This window comes from Vespa velutina, chromosome 16, assembly GCF_912470025.1.
Source record: "Vespa velutina chromosome 16, iVesVel2.1, whole genome shotgun sequence".
Classification (NCBI taxonomy): domain Eukaryota; kingdom Metazoa; phylum Arthropoda; class Insecta; order Hymenoptera; family Vespidae; genus Vespa; species Vespa velutina.
The window spans coordinates 3,911,181-3,927,150 of NC_062203.1; the positions used below are offsets into that span (position 1 = coordinate 3,911,181).

General features: G+C 27.8%; 1 protein-coding gene and 1 long non-coding RNA gene across 2 annotated transcripts in view; one reads left to right on the forward strand and one right to left on the reverse strand.

Annotated features, from left to right (window-relative positions):
- Positions 1–376: 376 nt before the first annotated feature.
- The window catches only part of LOC124954833 (transmembrane protein KIAA1109), a 28,355-nt gene continuing 12,761 nt past the window's right edge, over positions 377–15,970 (forward strand). Inside the window, 26 exon segments of the mRNA XM_047508359.1 lie at positions 377–583; positions 1,199–1,508; positions 1,583–1,726; positions 1,822–2,141; positions 2,233–4,511; positions 4,684–4,970; positions 5,041–5,344; positions 7,713–7,904; positions 7,996–8,371; positions 8,442–8,592; positions 8,662–8,945; positions 9,124–9,382; positions 9,453–9,797; positions 9,918–9,994; positions 10,102–10,438; positions 10,535–10,716; positions 10,797–11,022; positions 11,147–11,535; positions 11,602–11,763; positions 11,854–11,979; positions 13,175–13,313; positions 14,093–14,365; positions 14,865–15,121; positions 15,253–15,282; positions 15,486–15,789; positions 15,864–15,970. Of these exon segments, the coding sequence (XP_047364315.1) occupies positions 1,256–1,508; positions 1,583–1,726; positions 1,822–2,141; positions 2,233–4,511; positions 4,684–4,970; positions 5,041–5,344; positions 7,713–7,904; positions 7,996–8,371; positions 8,442–8,592; positions 8,662–8,945; positions 9,124–9,382; positions 9,453–9,797; positions 9,918–9,994; positions 10,102–10,438; positions 10,535–10,716; positions 10,797–11,022; positions 11,147–11,535; positions 11,602–11,763; positions 11,854–11,979; positions 13,175–13,313; positions 14,093–14,365; positions 14,865–15,121; positions 15,253–15,282; positions 15,486–15,789; positions 15,864–15,970 (7,803 nt within the window). The 5' untranslated portion in view covers positions 377–583; positions 1,199–1,255.
- On the reverse strand, positions 7,730–8,870 carry LOC124954839. Its single transcript, XR_007102687.1, has 3 exons — positions 8,732–8,870; positions 8,424–8,622; positions 7,730–8,045 (listed from the first exon to the last, which is right to left on the reverse strand). It is a non-coding gene; the product is annotated as an uncharacterized LOC124954839 (long non-coding RNA).

The window sequence follows — 15,970 nt, forward strand, 5'->3', positions numbered from 1 at the left end:
TTGATAAAGTCAAGTTAAACGAGAAAATTAGTTTTAAACAACTTTAACTATTAAGTTTTATCATTATTACTTTTATGGTTTTCTTTATGTAATATACAAAGACTAGTTATAGATTATGAATATGTTTATTTTAACATCGCACTATTACCAACTGTCGAAATTTTTTTTATTAATAAATATAAAATAGTAGATATATTTGTTAAATAAATATTATATTGATTATTGCGTGTATAATTTTTTTTATTGTATTAGAATTTTCTTATTATAAATTTATGCAAATGACGCGCCATTTTTTGAAATGTCACTATAATATTTCGTTGATTGGTACGCTTGAATGAAATGAGTCCAACATTCCCGATAAATTGTAATGTTATCTACTGTTACATCTATCTTCTATGAAATTTCTCTCAACCTGTGAATGTTCTTTTAGAGTGCATTGGTCAAGTATGGAGTGGTTGTATATCTTATTGGCCATTGATGACAGTTCTCTGACATCTTTTGAAACTGATATAATGATAAACATAAAATCATGAGTGACACAACAGAAATTTAATATAGCTTAAGACGCAAGTGTTCAGGACAGGTAAATTTACATAACACAATTATAGAAAGATAATATTTTTAAATATAAACCGATAGATTAATAATGTACCATATATAGAAAATATCATTGACATTAAATGATTTATAATCAATCGTATTAACAATGCAGTACATTGTTATCAGTACGTTAATTGTATATAGATATTTTTCTAATACCTACGTAATAAGATAATAGTCTTATCTTACCAGTGGTTTTACAGAATTTTCATTGATTTCTGTTTACAAAGATAACAACTTTTTTTTAAATGAGTCATTATTATGATTAAATAAAACTTAATTATTTAACAAGTAATTACATCTATAAATAATATTGTTAGGTATATCCTATTAAATAGGTTATGTTTACAAAAATCATAAATGTGTTAATATATGCATATAGAAATATATTATTTTTCTATAATCCAATAAATTTGTTACATATTTCGATTTATTATCAAATATTTGTATCTTGTACAAATGCATATGCAACTGCTTGAAAGGACAGTTACTATATATGTATAATTTTGTTATATGTTTATTAAAACAAAGAAAATGGTTGACATTTTAATTAAAGAATATATCATTCGTAAAGTGATACATAGTATTTATTTTTCAGCCTATAAGCCATGATGATTCATATTCCTTGATTTTTGAGAAACTTTAAAAAATCATCATGGAAGAGAACGAATTATACAATGTTACCGTTCCATTTTTGTCTGGTATTGAACCAGCATTTTGGAACTATTCTGATCATGTTATTCTCGATGATCTTAAAATGGACAGCAACTTCATATGGTTGCTTTGTTCATTAGTATCTGCCATATCTTGGATCATCTATATAGTTTATTATAATAGCAGAGTTATTGGTTACATATTAACAAAATTGTTAAATCGTTTTGTTATACGTGATGGATATGTTAAAATTGGTATATACAATAATGACTATTAGAATCCATATAATTTGTTAAAATATATGATACTTATTCTATTCCATTTCTAGGATCATTTACATTAAGTGCTCTAAGTGGAAAGATAATGTTTAGAGATATAGTTTATATTACAACAGATTATAGTATTAGAATACAAGATGGGTGGCTTATATTTAGATGGTGGAGGAGTTATGTCCCAAAAGATGTATCCGAAGGTAATATTTGCATGTATATATTTGACATAAAATAAAATATTATATATAAAATATATTAAATTAAAAAAATTCAAATAATTTATTTGATGTTTCAGATCTTTCTCATTCAGATACAAGACTTTCAGTAATGTTAAATGGATTCGAATTACATGTATATAATCGCTGTCAGTTATATGCACAATTGGAGAAATCATTTGGTCTCACACCTCAAATGTTTGCGGACGAAGAAAATTTTTGCATGAATGTTGATGATCATGATGTAACATCATTAGGCAATGCTAATCATGAAAATCGTCAACAAATAAATGCGATGGATGTTTCACGTCATGTTGACAACATTAGAAAAAAAGAAGCTCATGTTATTGCTAGAACCTGGAGAGATTTAATACCTGTTATTAAATTAGATGTTTGCACGGTCAGTTGTACCAATTACTTTATATTTATCTTTGTAATTATCAATTATTTTGAAATAGGGATGTATTTGTTCAACCTAGTAATATTTACAGGGGAGATTAGTATTTGGTAATCGCTTAGTACCAACAACACTTTCAATAACTGTAGAAGAAGCACATTTTGTATACTCCACTAAGCCAGCAGCATCTCGACATGATCATTTTATGCACTTTTCAAAATGTAAAGCAGAAAATTTCAAAGTCATTTTAGCACCCAGCCCCAAGTATACAGGAATGGTTGATGATCCACCTAGATATATGGGTGAAGGTTTTGTTGTCTTAAGTTCTAATAATATGGAGGTATATTATTATATGGATGAACCTGGATTTGTTCCTGAACATCCAGAAATGATACAATTAGTTAATGGTGATATGGTTGAAGCAATGCCACCTATTTGGGGTATAGACATTAAATGTGGAAAGGGTACAGATTTTAGTTATGGTCCTTGGGCAGATGGACAAAGAGAACACTTATTCAAGTTTTTCTTTCCAAATGATTATCAATCATTGAAAGTAACAAAAACTCCAATCCCAGGAGAGAAAAGACAAGTGCAATCCTTTGATATTAGATTATCAACACTTAATGAAGCAACAGTAGATATATTGTTTAGTAAAAACAGAGAAACTAATGCCGTTCATATTAATGTAGGACCAGGATCATATTTAGAAATTACCATGCCATGGATAGTCTTGCAGGATGGATATACTACAAAAATAACTGGTCAGTTATTACATTTAGAAGCTACAACAAGCTTGCAATATCGTAGTTTATTTGAGAGCGAAACATTGGAATTTGGAGTGAAATGTCATTATCCAATAAGATGGAATGATCATCAAGAATGGACTCTTAATTTGACTGGATGTAAAGCCACGGCTAATTTAGTTTATTCGCACAAAGAATTTTTTCAGGATATGATTAATGAATGGGCCAATAAATCGAGGCCCGATATCTTGCATTTTGTTCCATATACATGGAAATTTAGTTTATTATTAAAAGAGTTTGAGTTAATTACAGTTTGTAACGAATATAATTGGATCGATTGTTCATCTCAAAATCAAGAAAACGCACATATTGCTTTTTGTGGAGAATTTTTTGATTTATCATTTGATCTCCCATTTGTGGATTTTCTACCTTTAACAATACCATTACGTTTCTGGATTCAAGGGGAAAGCGTTGATCTTTCCTTTTATTTACCAGAAGTTAATACAAATCGTGCAATATTATTAGCATTGGACAAAAATGCAAAGATTATGACACGCGATGGATCTCATAAACATTTGAACGAATTACACAAAGGTAAAAAATGGAGGAATGTATGTCAAAAAGGATCAGGATGGGTAGATTGTTGGTCTGTACCAATTGTAGCATTAAGTATTAATTATACATATCATCCGTGTCCACCATTGGGACCTACTCCACAAGCAAATATAACAACCCCTGAAAAAGAAGAAATTTTACTTTCCCCAATGAGAATGACACGTTGTCGAAAATCACCAAGTCTTCAATGGACACGAAATGGTACTCAAAAATTTGATCCTCAATCTATACCTCCAGATAAAGTGAGTTTGGAACTTGAAATCGGACCATCCATATTAATTTTATATGGGTCATTGTTAAGAAGTTTCATGCATTTAAAAGAAAATTTATTTGGTGATTATCAAACTTTCACTGATATGCAACAGAGTAGAACTAGTCCTACAGTTGTAAGTACTGATAGAAGTAAGGATCGAGATATGCAAAACAGCAGTGTTGAAGCATCAATGGAAGATGAGGAAATCAAATCCAAACCGTTTGATCCACGAGATTATCGACCATTAGAGGTTACAGTGGGTATCACAATGCATGATATACAAGCTCATCTTATAAAGAATTGCGGAGAAAATGATCCACCCTGTCCTGTTATACTCCTTGAAAGATTTGGTTTTGAGATGAGAAAAACTTTCAAAGAAACAGAATTGCAGCTTCTTCTTTCACCTGCGATAGCATTGCTTATGGATAATGTAGCAAGATCAAGTAAAGAAAGACATTTAAATCAAGGTCATTTAATGTTAAGTGCATTACAAGTGAGAGGTCATGCAATGTTTAGTAATGAAGGAAGAAGTTTAGATCAAGAAACCTTGGAATATGCATGGTTGATCGAAATACAATTAGGAAAATTAAGTGGAAAAATAAGTTCACCTCAATTACATCATCTTGTAACTTCTTTGGAAACCTTTTTGTTAATGGTCAAGAATTCGGAAAATAGCTTACGACCTCCGGATTTACCTCATCATTGTCATCATGGTGTTCCTCCACTGCAATGTACAGACAGTGATCCTGATAAACATTATAGGTGATCTACTTTTTATTAAAATTGTATAAAATATAAAAATGTTATTGAATTAGCAATATTAATGCATAAAAAACATAAATATATATACATGTTTATATATATAATATATAATATATAATATATAATATATAATATATAATATATATATTTTATATATATATATATATTTCAGATGCCCTAGTTCAGAAGATATCAAATATAGAATGACAAGATTGTCTGTAGATGCTATTGATTTATATTTTCAAGAAGTGGGCACAGTGATACAATTTTGGATATCTCCAATTCGTTTATCAACTTGTAATTTACATGGACAACAAGTAAAATCTGGTGTAACAGGAGTATTACCAACAATATTGATTCGCCAATTTGTATCTGCAGCTGGTCATTTTGCTAATACAAGTAATACTAATACAACTGGCAGTGGAAGGTCACATAATAATACAAGTAGTAGATTGTCAGGTATATGTTAAAAGAATATTGTGAATAATCTTTTGTCTTGCATATCTATATGCTCAATTTTATTGTACAGGTGATGGAACTGATATTTGGCTTGAAGTAGGATCTGTATCTTTGGGCCCAGTTATTCTCGAAGCTGCAATTTCTCTTCCTACACCAGAACATGATTTGCATTTAGTACAAAATAAATATTTAAAAATGCATGATGAAGCTACAAAAAGATTGTGGTTTCTTTGGCCCCAAGAAAGTGGTGTAAAATCAACAAAATGTGGATGTATCGGTGGATGTGCATTTTTTGGAAATAACAGAAATGGCTCAAAATTTTTTAAACCAAGTTATCACGATTTACAAGATGGAATTAATATTGCTGCTTACAGGTAAGATATAAAATTTAATAAATAAAATTGGAGGGTATAGTTATATATTGAAAGATAAGTTATAAAAAAAATATATATATATATATATATATATATATATATATATATATATATATATAATCAGGAAGTAATTACTATTTTTGATTATAGAATAACTTTTCACGTAGTTGCTTAATTCTTCTTTTTTGTTTGTTAATAAGCAACTTATAAATTTTATTTTGTTTTTTCATATTTTCTATTGCTGACTTTATTTCCCATGATTCTTTTTTATCATCTTCCTGAATCGAAAATGTCCACATATTTGCTTCAATAATTTTCTCAATTAACATCTCCCCAAGATGAGCTTCTTCTATAACTAAGTTCTCAATTTCTTTTATATCAGCCATCATGTTTTCTAATATTCCTTCTTTTGGTTCTAATTTTTTATCACTTCCTACAATTTCATTTCCTGTATCATACATCATTTCTTCAACTGTTGTCAAAATTTCATTCCATTCTCTAATAATAGAAAAGTTTTTTTCTTTTAATATTTCGATAATATTCAACTTATAAATATTTAAGTATTCTAATAGAATATAAATTGTAAATAATATACCTATATGTTTCTCGTGATTTATCATATATTGCTTTATCAGATTGAATTTCCTTATCTATCTCAAATTTCATTTTTTCTATCATTTTTGATTGTCTTTTTTTTCCTCTTTGTAATATTATTTGTCTGTCAGCTATAAGTAAATCTACAAAGGTAGAAACAACTTCTTCAGGGTATAAATCACATAATCTATTAATATCATTGTCTGTTAATGGTTTGGTTACTGCCAAATTCCACATAGATTCTGTTCCTTTTTCAGTTTTTGCACATTTAAAGTCAACCGAAGATGTTAACATATGTTCTTCCATTTCTGCTATTAAAAGTCGTCGCTTTTTTTCTTGAAGTCTATATCATGGGAAAAAAAAAAAAAATGAAATAATTAACGCGTTATTACCCATTTAAAATGATTATGAAATATATTTCTATTATTTTTAATTGAAAATACCGAACGACAACTTTTTGTCTTAATATTTCTAACAATTTAAAATTTTTTTGCTCAGGAGCTAATTTGAACAAATGTTTCATTTTGGATTCTTTCTTTAAATCTTGTTCTAATCTATTTACTAAGAACTTTATTACGTCATTATTTTCATATTCAACTCCTGTTATTTCCTTATTAATTTGTTTAAGCAATTTGTTATAAAACTTTATTCCATCTCTTTGTTTGCAACATGTTGTTTTTTGTGGCATATGTAATGATTGATACAGTTGAATAATGTCACCTATACATACAACATGTACCTATAATAGGTTTATCATACTATTTAATAAATATTTACTATTTGAAATATTTCTTTATATATTTGCATTATTAATCTTTTAATGCATGTACCAGATATTTTAGGTTCTATATTATTTTTGTAAAAGTTTTCCATTTGAGCTTCTGATAAATATTCCTCAATTGAACTACTTGTAGATATATTGTCTAAAGTTTTTGATTTAGATATGTTACTAGCACTTGAATAATATATGTTACTGGATGTACATGATTTTTCTTTATTAATATTTAATGCAACATATGCAAATGTTCCTTGATCGTCTGGCAAGCAACGTATTGCAATATATGTTTGACCATCTGCTGATTTTTCTTGAAAATCTTCAGGTATCTCATCTAACATCAAATTTAATCCTTATATATTTTATATAAATATTCTTTCTCAAATATTTCATTTATAATAAAAAATTTATTGGAAAATGTCTTACTAGATTCAGTTTCAATTTTTGATAAAGAGATTTTATCTGAATCTTGCGAACTAAAAATATTTTTTGCAGGTGGCAAAGCTTTGTCACCTGGTGGCAATAAAAATGGTCCAGCCATTTTTTTTTCTTGCATGTTCATAAGTAATTGTGACAAATATATATTTCGATTACGTTTAGATGATATTCCTTTTACCTTTTCTCCGGATAATTTTGTAAGCCATTGCATACATAATAACTTATCTTTCTCATCAAGAATTTCATTGTAATAAGTTTTGGCTAATGATATAAATTGAAGAAAATCATGATCTAAAATTTCTTCAATTTCCAATTTTTGAGCCATGATTGATAATATTATGTATTATTATTATTATTATTACAAAAAAAAAAAATATATATATATATATATAAACTGATTTTACTATATCAAAAACATTAAGAAGAAATTACAACTAATATATATTTACAATTTTGACATATATCAAAACAAAATACAACTACCGCATAACATAGGTTACTAGACATAATAATATTTATTTATAATGCAGTTATACAATGTATTATAATATTTTATTTTAGGATCTATGAATCAGGAAAAGAAAAAGGATTTGGACAGTCTATTTTACATGATAATCAATTAGTTTTTCATACACCTCCATATAGTTTACAAGATGTATCTTTGCAAGACTCGTGTTATCCTGTCACAGGAGTCAAAGTAACTATTGCTCAAGAAGGATTGCAAACTTCAAAGAAAAATATTGATCGTCCAAGGTCTATATTCTAAAATATAATATAATTATTTTTACAGGTGATAATATATATATATATATATACATTTTTCACCTATCTTTTTTTATTACAGTGCATCCAATATAAAAGATGTTCCATATTCTCGATTGGTTGATGCCAGTCCTGTTGCACAGTTACCACAAAAATTAGATTCTGACTCTAAATTAAATACAGAACGTAGTAAATCTATCTTAAGTGTTCCAGAAATTGATACTGCACCAAAAAGTAGTGTATCTGACTCTAAATTAGCAGTAGATTATTTTAATGCAACAGACGTGGATACAGCAGAACAAAGTAGTAGTCCACAATCTTTACCTATAGTTCCAACAGAAATGACTTTTTCTGGAACTATAAGATCAACAACGAAAAGCAGTGATCGTGTCAATGTATCTGATTCTCATCATTCATTGTGTGTAAGATCAGATTCCGAGGAACGTTTCAAACAAGAGGTAGGTAAAAATATTTTCTTTAATTAAAACATTTATCATAAATTTTACTTACCTTATTTTTTTTACCTAGGTTCAAAGAACTATCTCAATGTCATCAGAGAATCATTCAGAAGCATTTTATTCTGCCGATGAAGATATGAGTCATGGTTTAAGCGGAAGTAGAACGTCTAGTTTACGTCAATCTATCGTTGGTTCCGGTTCGGTTTTAAATCGTAACGATAGTATGAAAAAAAAATTTTCATCCGATTTGTCTATTGTGGAAAGTTCAACGAATGTTAATCTTTCTGCAGCAGATAAAGCTCATACTTTAGAAAGAGCAAAAACTCAAACATTAAACTCAAAACGTAGTCCAAGAGTTACCAAGAATGCCACTCTCCAGAATGATACTGGCACATTGAATGATAATGGAGGTTTACAGGATTCTTCTGATAGCCATTCTGTTTCATCTACCAGTTTTATATCTGCTGTATCGTCTCAAGAGGATGTTACACTTGTGAATTTGCACATGCAAGTGAATAAACCGATAGTTGACTCTCCGCTTTTAATGTCAAGTTACGTCAGTCATTTAACACAGGTAACGCGATATAAATATATTTTTATCGGTAAAATTTTGTGTCAGTCTTATATATGCTAAATCATATTATATAAATAAATATACCTGTATGTATTCAATAACTAAAATATATATATATGTATATATATATATATATATATATATATATATGTATATGTATATATATATAAAACTGAAGGTAAGGTGCTCCAATTGGACACAATCATCATTACCTTCTGGTGGAGATGCATTTACTACACCGGTATTTCAACGCACAGAAGATGGTAGACTCGTTTATGTAGGAGGAAAATATGTGCCAAAGCTTGAAACAATTAGCGAAGGATTTACATCTTTAAAAATGGTAACACGTTGCGATGGTTCACCTATTGCAGGATCCTCAAATAAAACACCGACGCATCCTTATTCATGGGATAATACAGCATTAAATCAAATGGAAGGTAAACATATAAAAATTATATTAAGGAATTACTTTATTGAGATTATTTTATATCATTTTCATTAAATTAGGTGAAGATAATAATACTACGCACGATGAAGAAGAATTATTAACAGCACATGAAACAGGATCTCGAACAACGGTTATTATAAAATTCAAAGGAGATATTGATATCATGATAAGTCCTATGGTGTTAGAATCTCTTCAACGTTTCATAGAAACTATTGTACCAACTTTGGCTATGTTACATCCATTAACAATCTTAAATCATCTTCATAATGAATGTATAGAGAAAGTCAAAGATGCTAACATTTTAAAACAAGATCAAAGTTTATCTTATTGGAGTCAAGTACAAACCAGCTCTAAACGATCAACAGCAGAAAGGAATGTTAAGAATGGTCAGGGTGATGATAAAAGTTGGTTTATGCTCATTAAATCAACCTTAATTTTTTTTCATGACTTTTTTTTTTTCTTTTTTTTTTTTTAAATTCTATTTTCATCTACACATCAATTTTATTTTTATATATTATGTTTAGGTAAAATCGCATTACAAACTAATGTTTATGAAGAAAGTATTACGACACAAATACAAGGTAGCATCATTTTACCAAAGGTATTGTATGCACATATACGCACATGTTTTAATTAATATATTATATAATATATATACATACAATACTATACTTATTGAATATAAATAATTATAATTTTAATTTATAGATGAACTTAACGTTATTGCAAGCTTCTGTTGTTGAAGAAATAATATCTTTTTCTGCGCTTGAAAATATACGAGATCTTACGTGCGTATCATTATTTGCAATTTGTTTTGACGATGTCACTGCAAGATTTTATATTGGCAAACAAGCAAGAGAAGTTGTTCAAACGTTTCACAAACCCGCCGTATTACCGAACCAAAAGAAAGTTAATAAAATTAGTAAAGCATTTTTACCTGGTCATCAAACTACAGCTGTAGTGAGTGATTTTGGTGGTGGAGAAACTGTATATATCGAAACATCTGAGAAACAACAGGAAGAAATTATAATTACTTTAAATGTTGGTAAGTACATATATACATATATATATATACACACACATCATTTAATTTTATTATGTAGATGTATAACTTTATTATTTATTATCGTATATTTTACAGGAAAAGTTCATACGCAATTGCGTCGGCTTAGAAATGAATCCTCAATATTAAAAGATGCTGTTATAACAGCTATACCTGCCCATTATTCAAGAGTATTATTTACATGTACAAGAATGACTTCTCCATTAAAATGCATTGATTATTATCTACTACAATTACCCGATGAAAAAGATAAACAAAATGTAATAACTTTGATTTATTCAGATATATCATTGCAATATTTATAAATAATATTATATAATAAATATGTTTAATTTAATAGAAACAATCAGGTCCTTCTCAAGCTACAGAAGAATTTACTATGGGTAGTGGAGAAGATCGATTAGGATTCATTATGTTCGAATGTGGTTTGGAAGGAATTAAATTGAAAATTGTAAAAAGATCGCAATTTGAGAAAGGAGAAAATGGACGCGATGATAAAAAAGCAGATACCGAATTATTGTACACTGATAGTATAAAAAGTCAAGAGGAATTGGATAATGGAGCTGGTATATATACAAAAGATTTATAAAAAAAATTTATTTATTTTTTTGTTAATAACAAGAAAGAATAATGGATATTATAATAATATTATTATTATTATTTTTATTTTTATTTTTATTATTATTTTAGCTTCTACAGCTCCAGCTATTGAACAAGAGATAAGTTCGGCAAACGTACCTAGTGGAACGCAAATAAACAATAGTGCTACTTGTGCTAGTCTTAACTCCAAAACAACTAATGGGAATACCGTTTCATGTGTTATAGAATTAAAAACTGTATGGTTTAATTTTGCAGCACCGCCTCGTACACCGATAACACGAAAAATAGATTATACGCGATTAGATTGGAATTTGCTTAGCACTGCATCTCCAGCCATTAATGCTTGGATGAATCCAAGTAATAAATTTGCCATTAGAATTGTCCATATGTTTAGAACTATGTATCGAAGATCAACAGCAATTGTTGCTTGTCTCATGGCAGAAGCATTAGATGTTCAAGGAATCCACATACCGGTTAAGGTAAATTATTATATTTTATATAAATGGTAATGAAATTTATATACATCAAAGTGATATATTTTTTAGAGTCGTTATGGGAGATTAACGCCATTGGCTAAAACTCTACAAGAAGACCCGTCCTGTCAGTTGTGCACGATTTTGCAAAATTATGTATTACTTTCTGATTTAGCAAACATAGAAACCAATCTTAAAGAATCTGATTTACCTCTTTTATCTACGCTTCGACAGGTAATAACAGTTATATAATATTTATATTGATATGATAAATAGATAAATATATTTGTGATTTGTTTTTATATTTTTATTTTATCTTACAAGGGAGTTATTGTATTAAGCAGACAATGGAAAAATGTACTTTACACTCCATTACTTTTGGAACACAATTATAAAACGAAACACGTCAAACCTTTGAATGTTACATTTGCTGTCTCTGATCCTGATGAGGTAAGATTATACATATATTATTAAAATTTTGTCATTATTATGATTTAATACGATATTAATCCAGTTTTAATAGGGAAATATTATTAAATATACAATTATACTCTTGATGAAAAGTATAAATCCAGTGGTATACAAATAAAAATACCATTGATTTTAATTCAGAAGATTTCTGCGTTCCATCATTTTTACATATTTGATAAATAAACATAAGTAATCAATATACTTTTCATTGTGCGAAAATATTAATCCTTTTGAGAATTCTTCTTTCAGCAATTAATCTATGAAGATCTGGAAGGAAATAACAATGTAAAAGAGTGTAAGAAACTTTTTTTTCAATACATGGGACAAATTAAATCACCATGCAAAAAGCTTTATAAAGTCCTCTCTTCACTATTATTAATTAATTATCTTTGTGAAAACATGTGCTGCTGTAATTTTAGCTCCAAAAATATTTCTATAGTCAATATAGCATCTTTCGTTTAACTGATTAATATCTTTGAAACAAATACTATTGTAGATATATCCTCTATACAAACAAATGTGCTTTTACATATGGTATATAATAATATGAGCTTTTAAAATACACACGCTGTCTCTTTTCAAATGTGATAATATTAATTAAATAATGCTATTTTGTTATTATATAACACACACATACATATGAATGTGCCTAACGCAATGTGAATTTTTTTCACTCTATGCTATTATAAGAAGAAACTTCTTTATATTGCCATTGGTAAAATATATTGATGCTTATGGGTTATATATATATATATGTATATATGTATATATGTATATATGTATATATATATATATATATATATATATATATATATATATATTTATATATGAAAATACAAACGTTAAAAATATTTAAAATTTAAATTATTTTAAAAAATTCTTTTTGCACGTTAAAATAAAGAAAGGTTCTAAAATATGCTTAAAAGAACATTAAAATGTATATTTGATATGTAAATCATTCCATGTCATACAACAAATTTTATTAGCTGAAATATCATAATATATAAATCATCTTTTCTTACATTATAATTTTAAAGGACATATTATAAATAATTATTTTATTACTGTTTATATTATAAATTTTTTATCAATTGCATTCTGCAGCTTTTATGAGAGAAGTGGAGTAATTATTACATATTAAAAACATGTATGGGTTTGGCCTATTAATGTGTAGGAAAATTTGCTGACGGATGGGGAGGGTAGTGCAGGAGATGTTGATGATCAGGAAGTGACAGATGAATGTGCTATGCTAATCCACACGGACCATATAAACAAACATATACATGTCAAGAATGGACAAGATAAAAGCTCAGGTAGTACTTATTCATATAAATCAACATCATATATATTATAGTTCAATATAGAAAAAGGCAGCAGGATCTTATTTTTTTCCTAATTTTTATAAATTTATACATCTGAATTATATTTTATTGAAATCTAATAACATATGTAATATAACAATATATTACTTTTATATATGGCATATGGTTATAGCTGGTATAGATTTGTGAGGTGAAAATATATTTCTCTAGTTTACATTACTACATATCAAATAATTTAATAACTAAAATTTCTAGATATATTATCAATATATATATATAAAAAAAAAAGTTTCTCAATAACTTTCTGTTCTTTATCGTGTAAAATCTTAACAATTATTCTAATGCTTTTTATAGCTTTACTTTAAATTCGTAAACTTTAATGTACCTTGAATGTGTAAATTACAAAAAGTTTAATAATTAATTTTGCAAAATTAATACTTAAAATAATTATTGATATAATTAATTAAATTAGCATTGCCTTATTAACATTTATATAGTAAGAGATTCGTAGTATTTAAATGCTTACACACATCCATGCTTTGTTGCTTTGTTAAATAGTCTATTAACGTCATTTATGTTTGCACAGCTTAAAAAAATGTGTTCAATATTTCATAGCTTATTACTGTAGAAAAGCGTTAATATGTGCAATTGAACAATTTCATCTACTAATAATATTACAAGATATAATGAGAATTATTGTCATTGATTGATATAATTATACGCTTTTCTTAAGTACTCTTGGACACTGCAAACATATTTTTTGTGTAAAGAAAAAAATTGGATTAATATGAAACAACCAGGCATGTGTGGTGATGGTTTGACGGTTCCTGTAAGTTCTCCTCGTGGGAAAGATACAACCCCATTACCAACACCGGTTCCAGGCCCGGATTCACTAACCTCTCCCTCTCCACCAGTAGTTCTTCCAAAGAGAGGAAAATCGCTGCAACCTACACAAGTGCCTGTTAGTACACGAGCAAGTATTGTCTTTCCCTTGCTTGCAAGCGGTGGCCTGTTCAATCAAAATCGAGAACAAAATAATATAAGTAAGTGAGACATCTGAAATGTTTTGCTAATGATAATTTCTAATCATCAGACTGAAATAATTACATTTTCACAGTTAAAAGATAAAGAAATAAATATAACAGTTATATAAAAAACTTTTCAATAAATTAATATGAGATCTACTTTAACTTTTTTTGTAACTATCTAGTTATTACCATTCTGATGAAGAAAGTATTGTCTTAATTATTACACAGTCAATATTTCTTAAAATTATAACTTAATCTCGTTTGTAATATTATCAAATATATCAAACTGTAATATCTTTTATTTTCAATTTCTTAATTGTACATATTTTCTTGCTTCTGACCTGTACTTTAGTTAAATCCAAAGCTTTTTTATACATTGCTTATACTAATTTTTTTTAATGTTTTATATGAATGCTTTTTAACTTTTAATGGGTACTTTTAAAAACAATTTAGATTAAAATTGTAAAATTATCTTATATGGAAAAAAAAAAAAAAACAAATGTTTTTGTATTAGGCTATGGAGCATTACGAGAAGAGAAGGCACCACAAATTCAAGTATCCCATTCTCATCAACTTGGTTCTAATCCTAGTATATATTCTGGAGGTCTACATGGAAGTCAACATAGTACTGGGAGTTTAGATCAAGTGACTTCTCCAATAAGTCATCATTCAAATAAACCTATTAACACTGAAGAAGATTTATATAATTGGATGGCAAAACAACAAGAATTTATAAAAGATAATGAGAAAGGAAATGTAAAAGGACAATGGGTAAATTTTATTATCCTATTTAATCAAATGATTTTGTTTTTTTTTGTGTTCAACTAATGCATATTTTTGGAAATATTTTAATGCTTCTAAATATATATTATATTTTTACACATATTCTTTCATTTTCTTAGGTCTTTCGTGCAGAACAAAAGTCAATGAAGGTATTTCAAAAGAAGAAATTAATTTTGTAGAAAAACATTATTTTATTTTGATTTAATTTTCATTCACTTTTATTTTATAAATTTCATTACGTTTCATTGACTTCCTGTCCATCAAAATATTATTCTATGATGAAAATATATTTTGAAAATGAAAAGAAACTTTTATTAATCTTATAATTGCTATGTATTTTTAATGCTTTTAGGATTCCAAGATTAATACTATGACAACAGATGATACAGAAGATTCAGATTTACATAGTGGTGCATTTTTATACCCAATGAAAGATTCACTTCGTTTATTGGATGCTCATTTAATTTTTGAACCTCTTTTATCTTCATTATCTGTTATGCCTCAACAAATGTTATCGGCAATTGGTTCTGGAAATGTAAACAATATGTCATCTTTAGATTGTTTAGGATCGAATTTGTCTCTTGTAGGATGTATGGATACAATGCGTATCGATATAGTTGTCAGTGAATTTGGAAAAGTAACAGACAAAAAGAAAAGTGTGTTAATTAATTTTAATGTATTCTATTTAAATCGTTTTTAAATGATATCAACATGTTTTTTATGAATGCAGGTAACAAGCATCAACAAAAGAAAGGAGTTGGGTCGAAATTTCATCTGGACATACCTCCTGAGACACCAGCATTTTTATGTGAAAAAATTGGTGTTGATATAGATGTT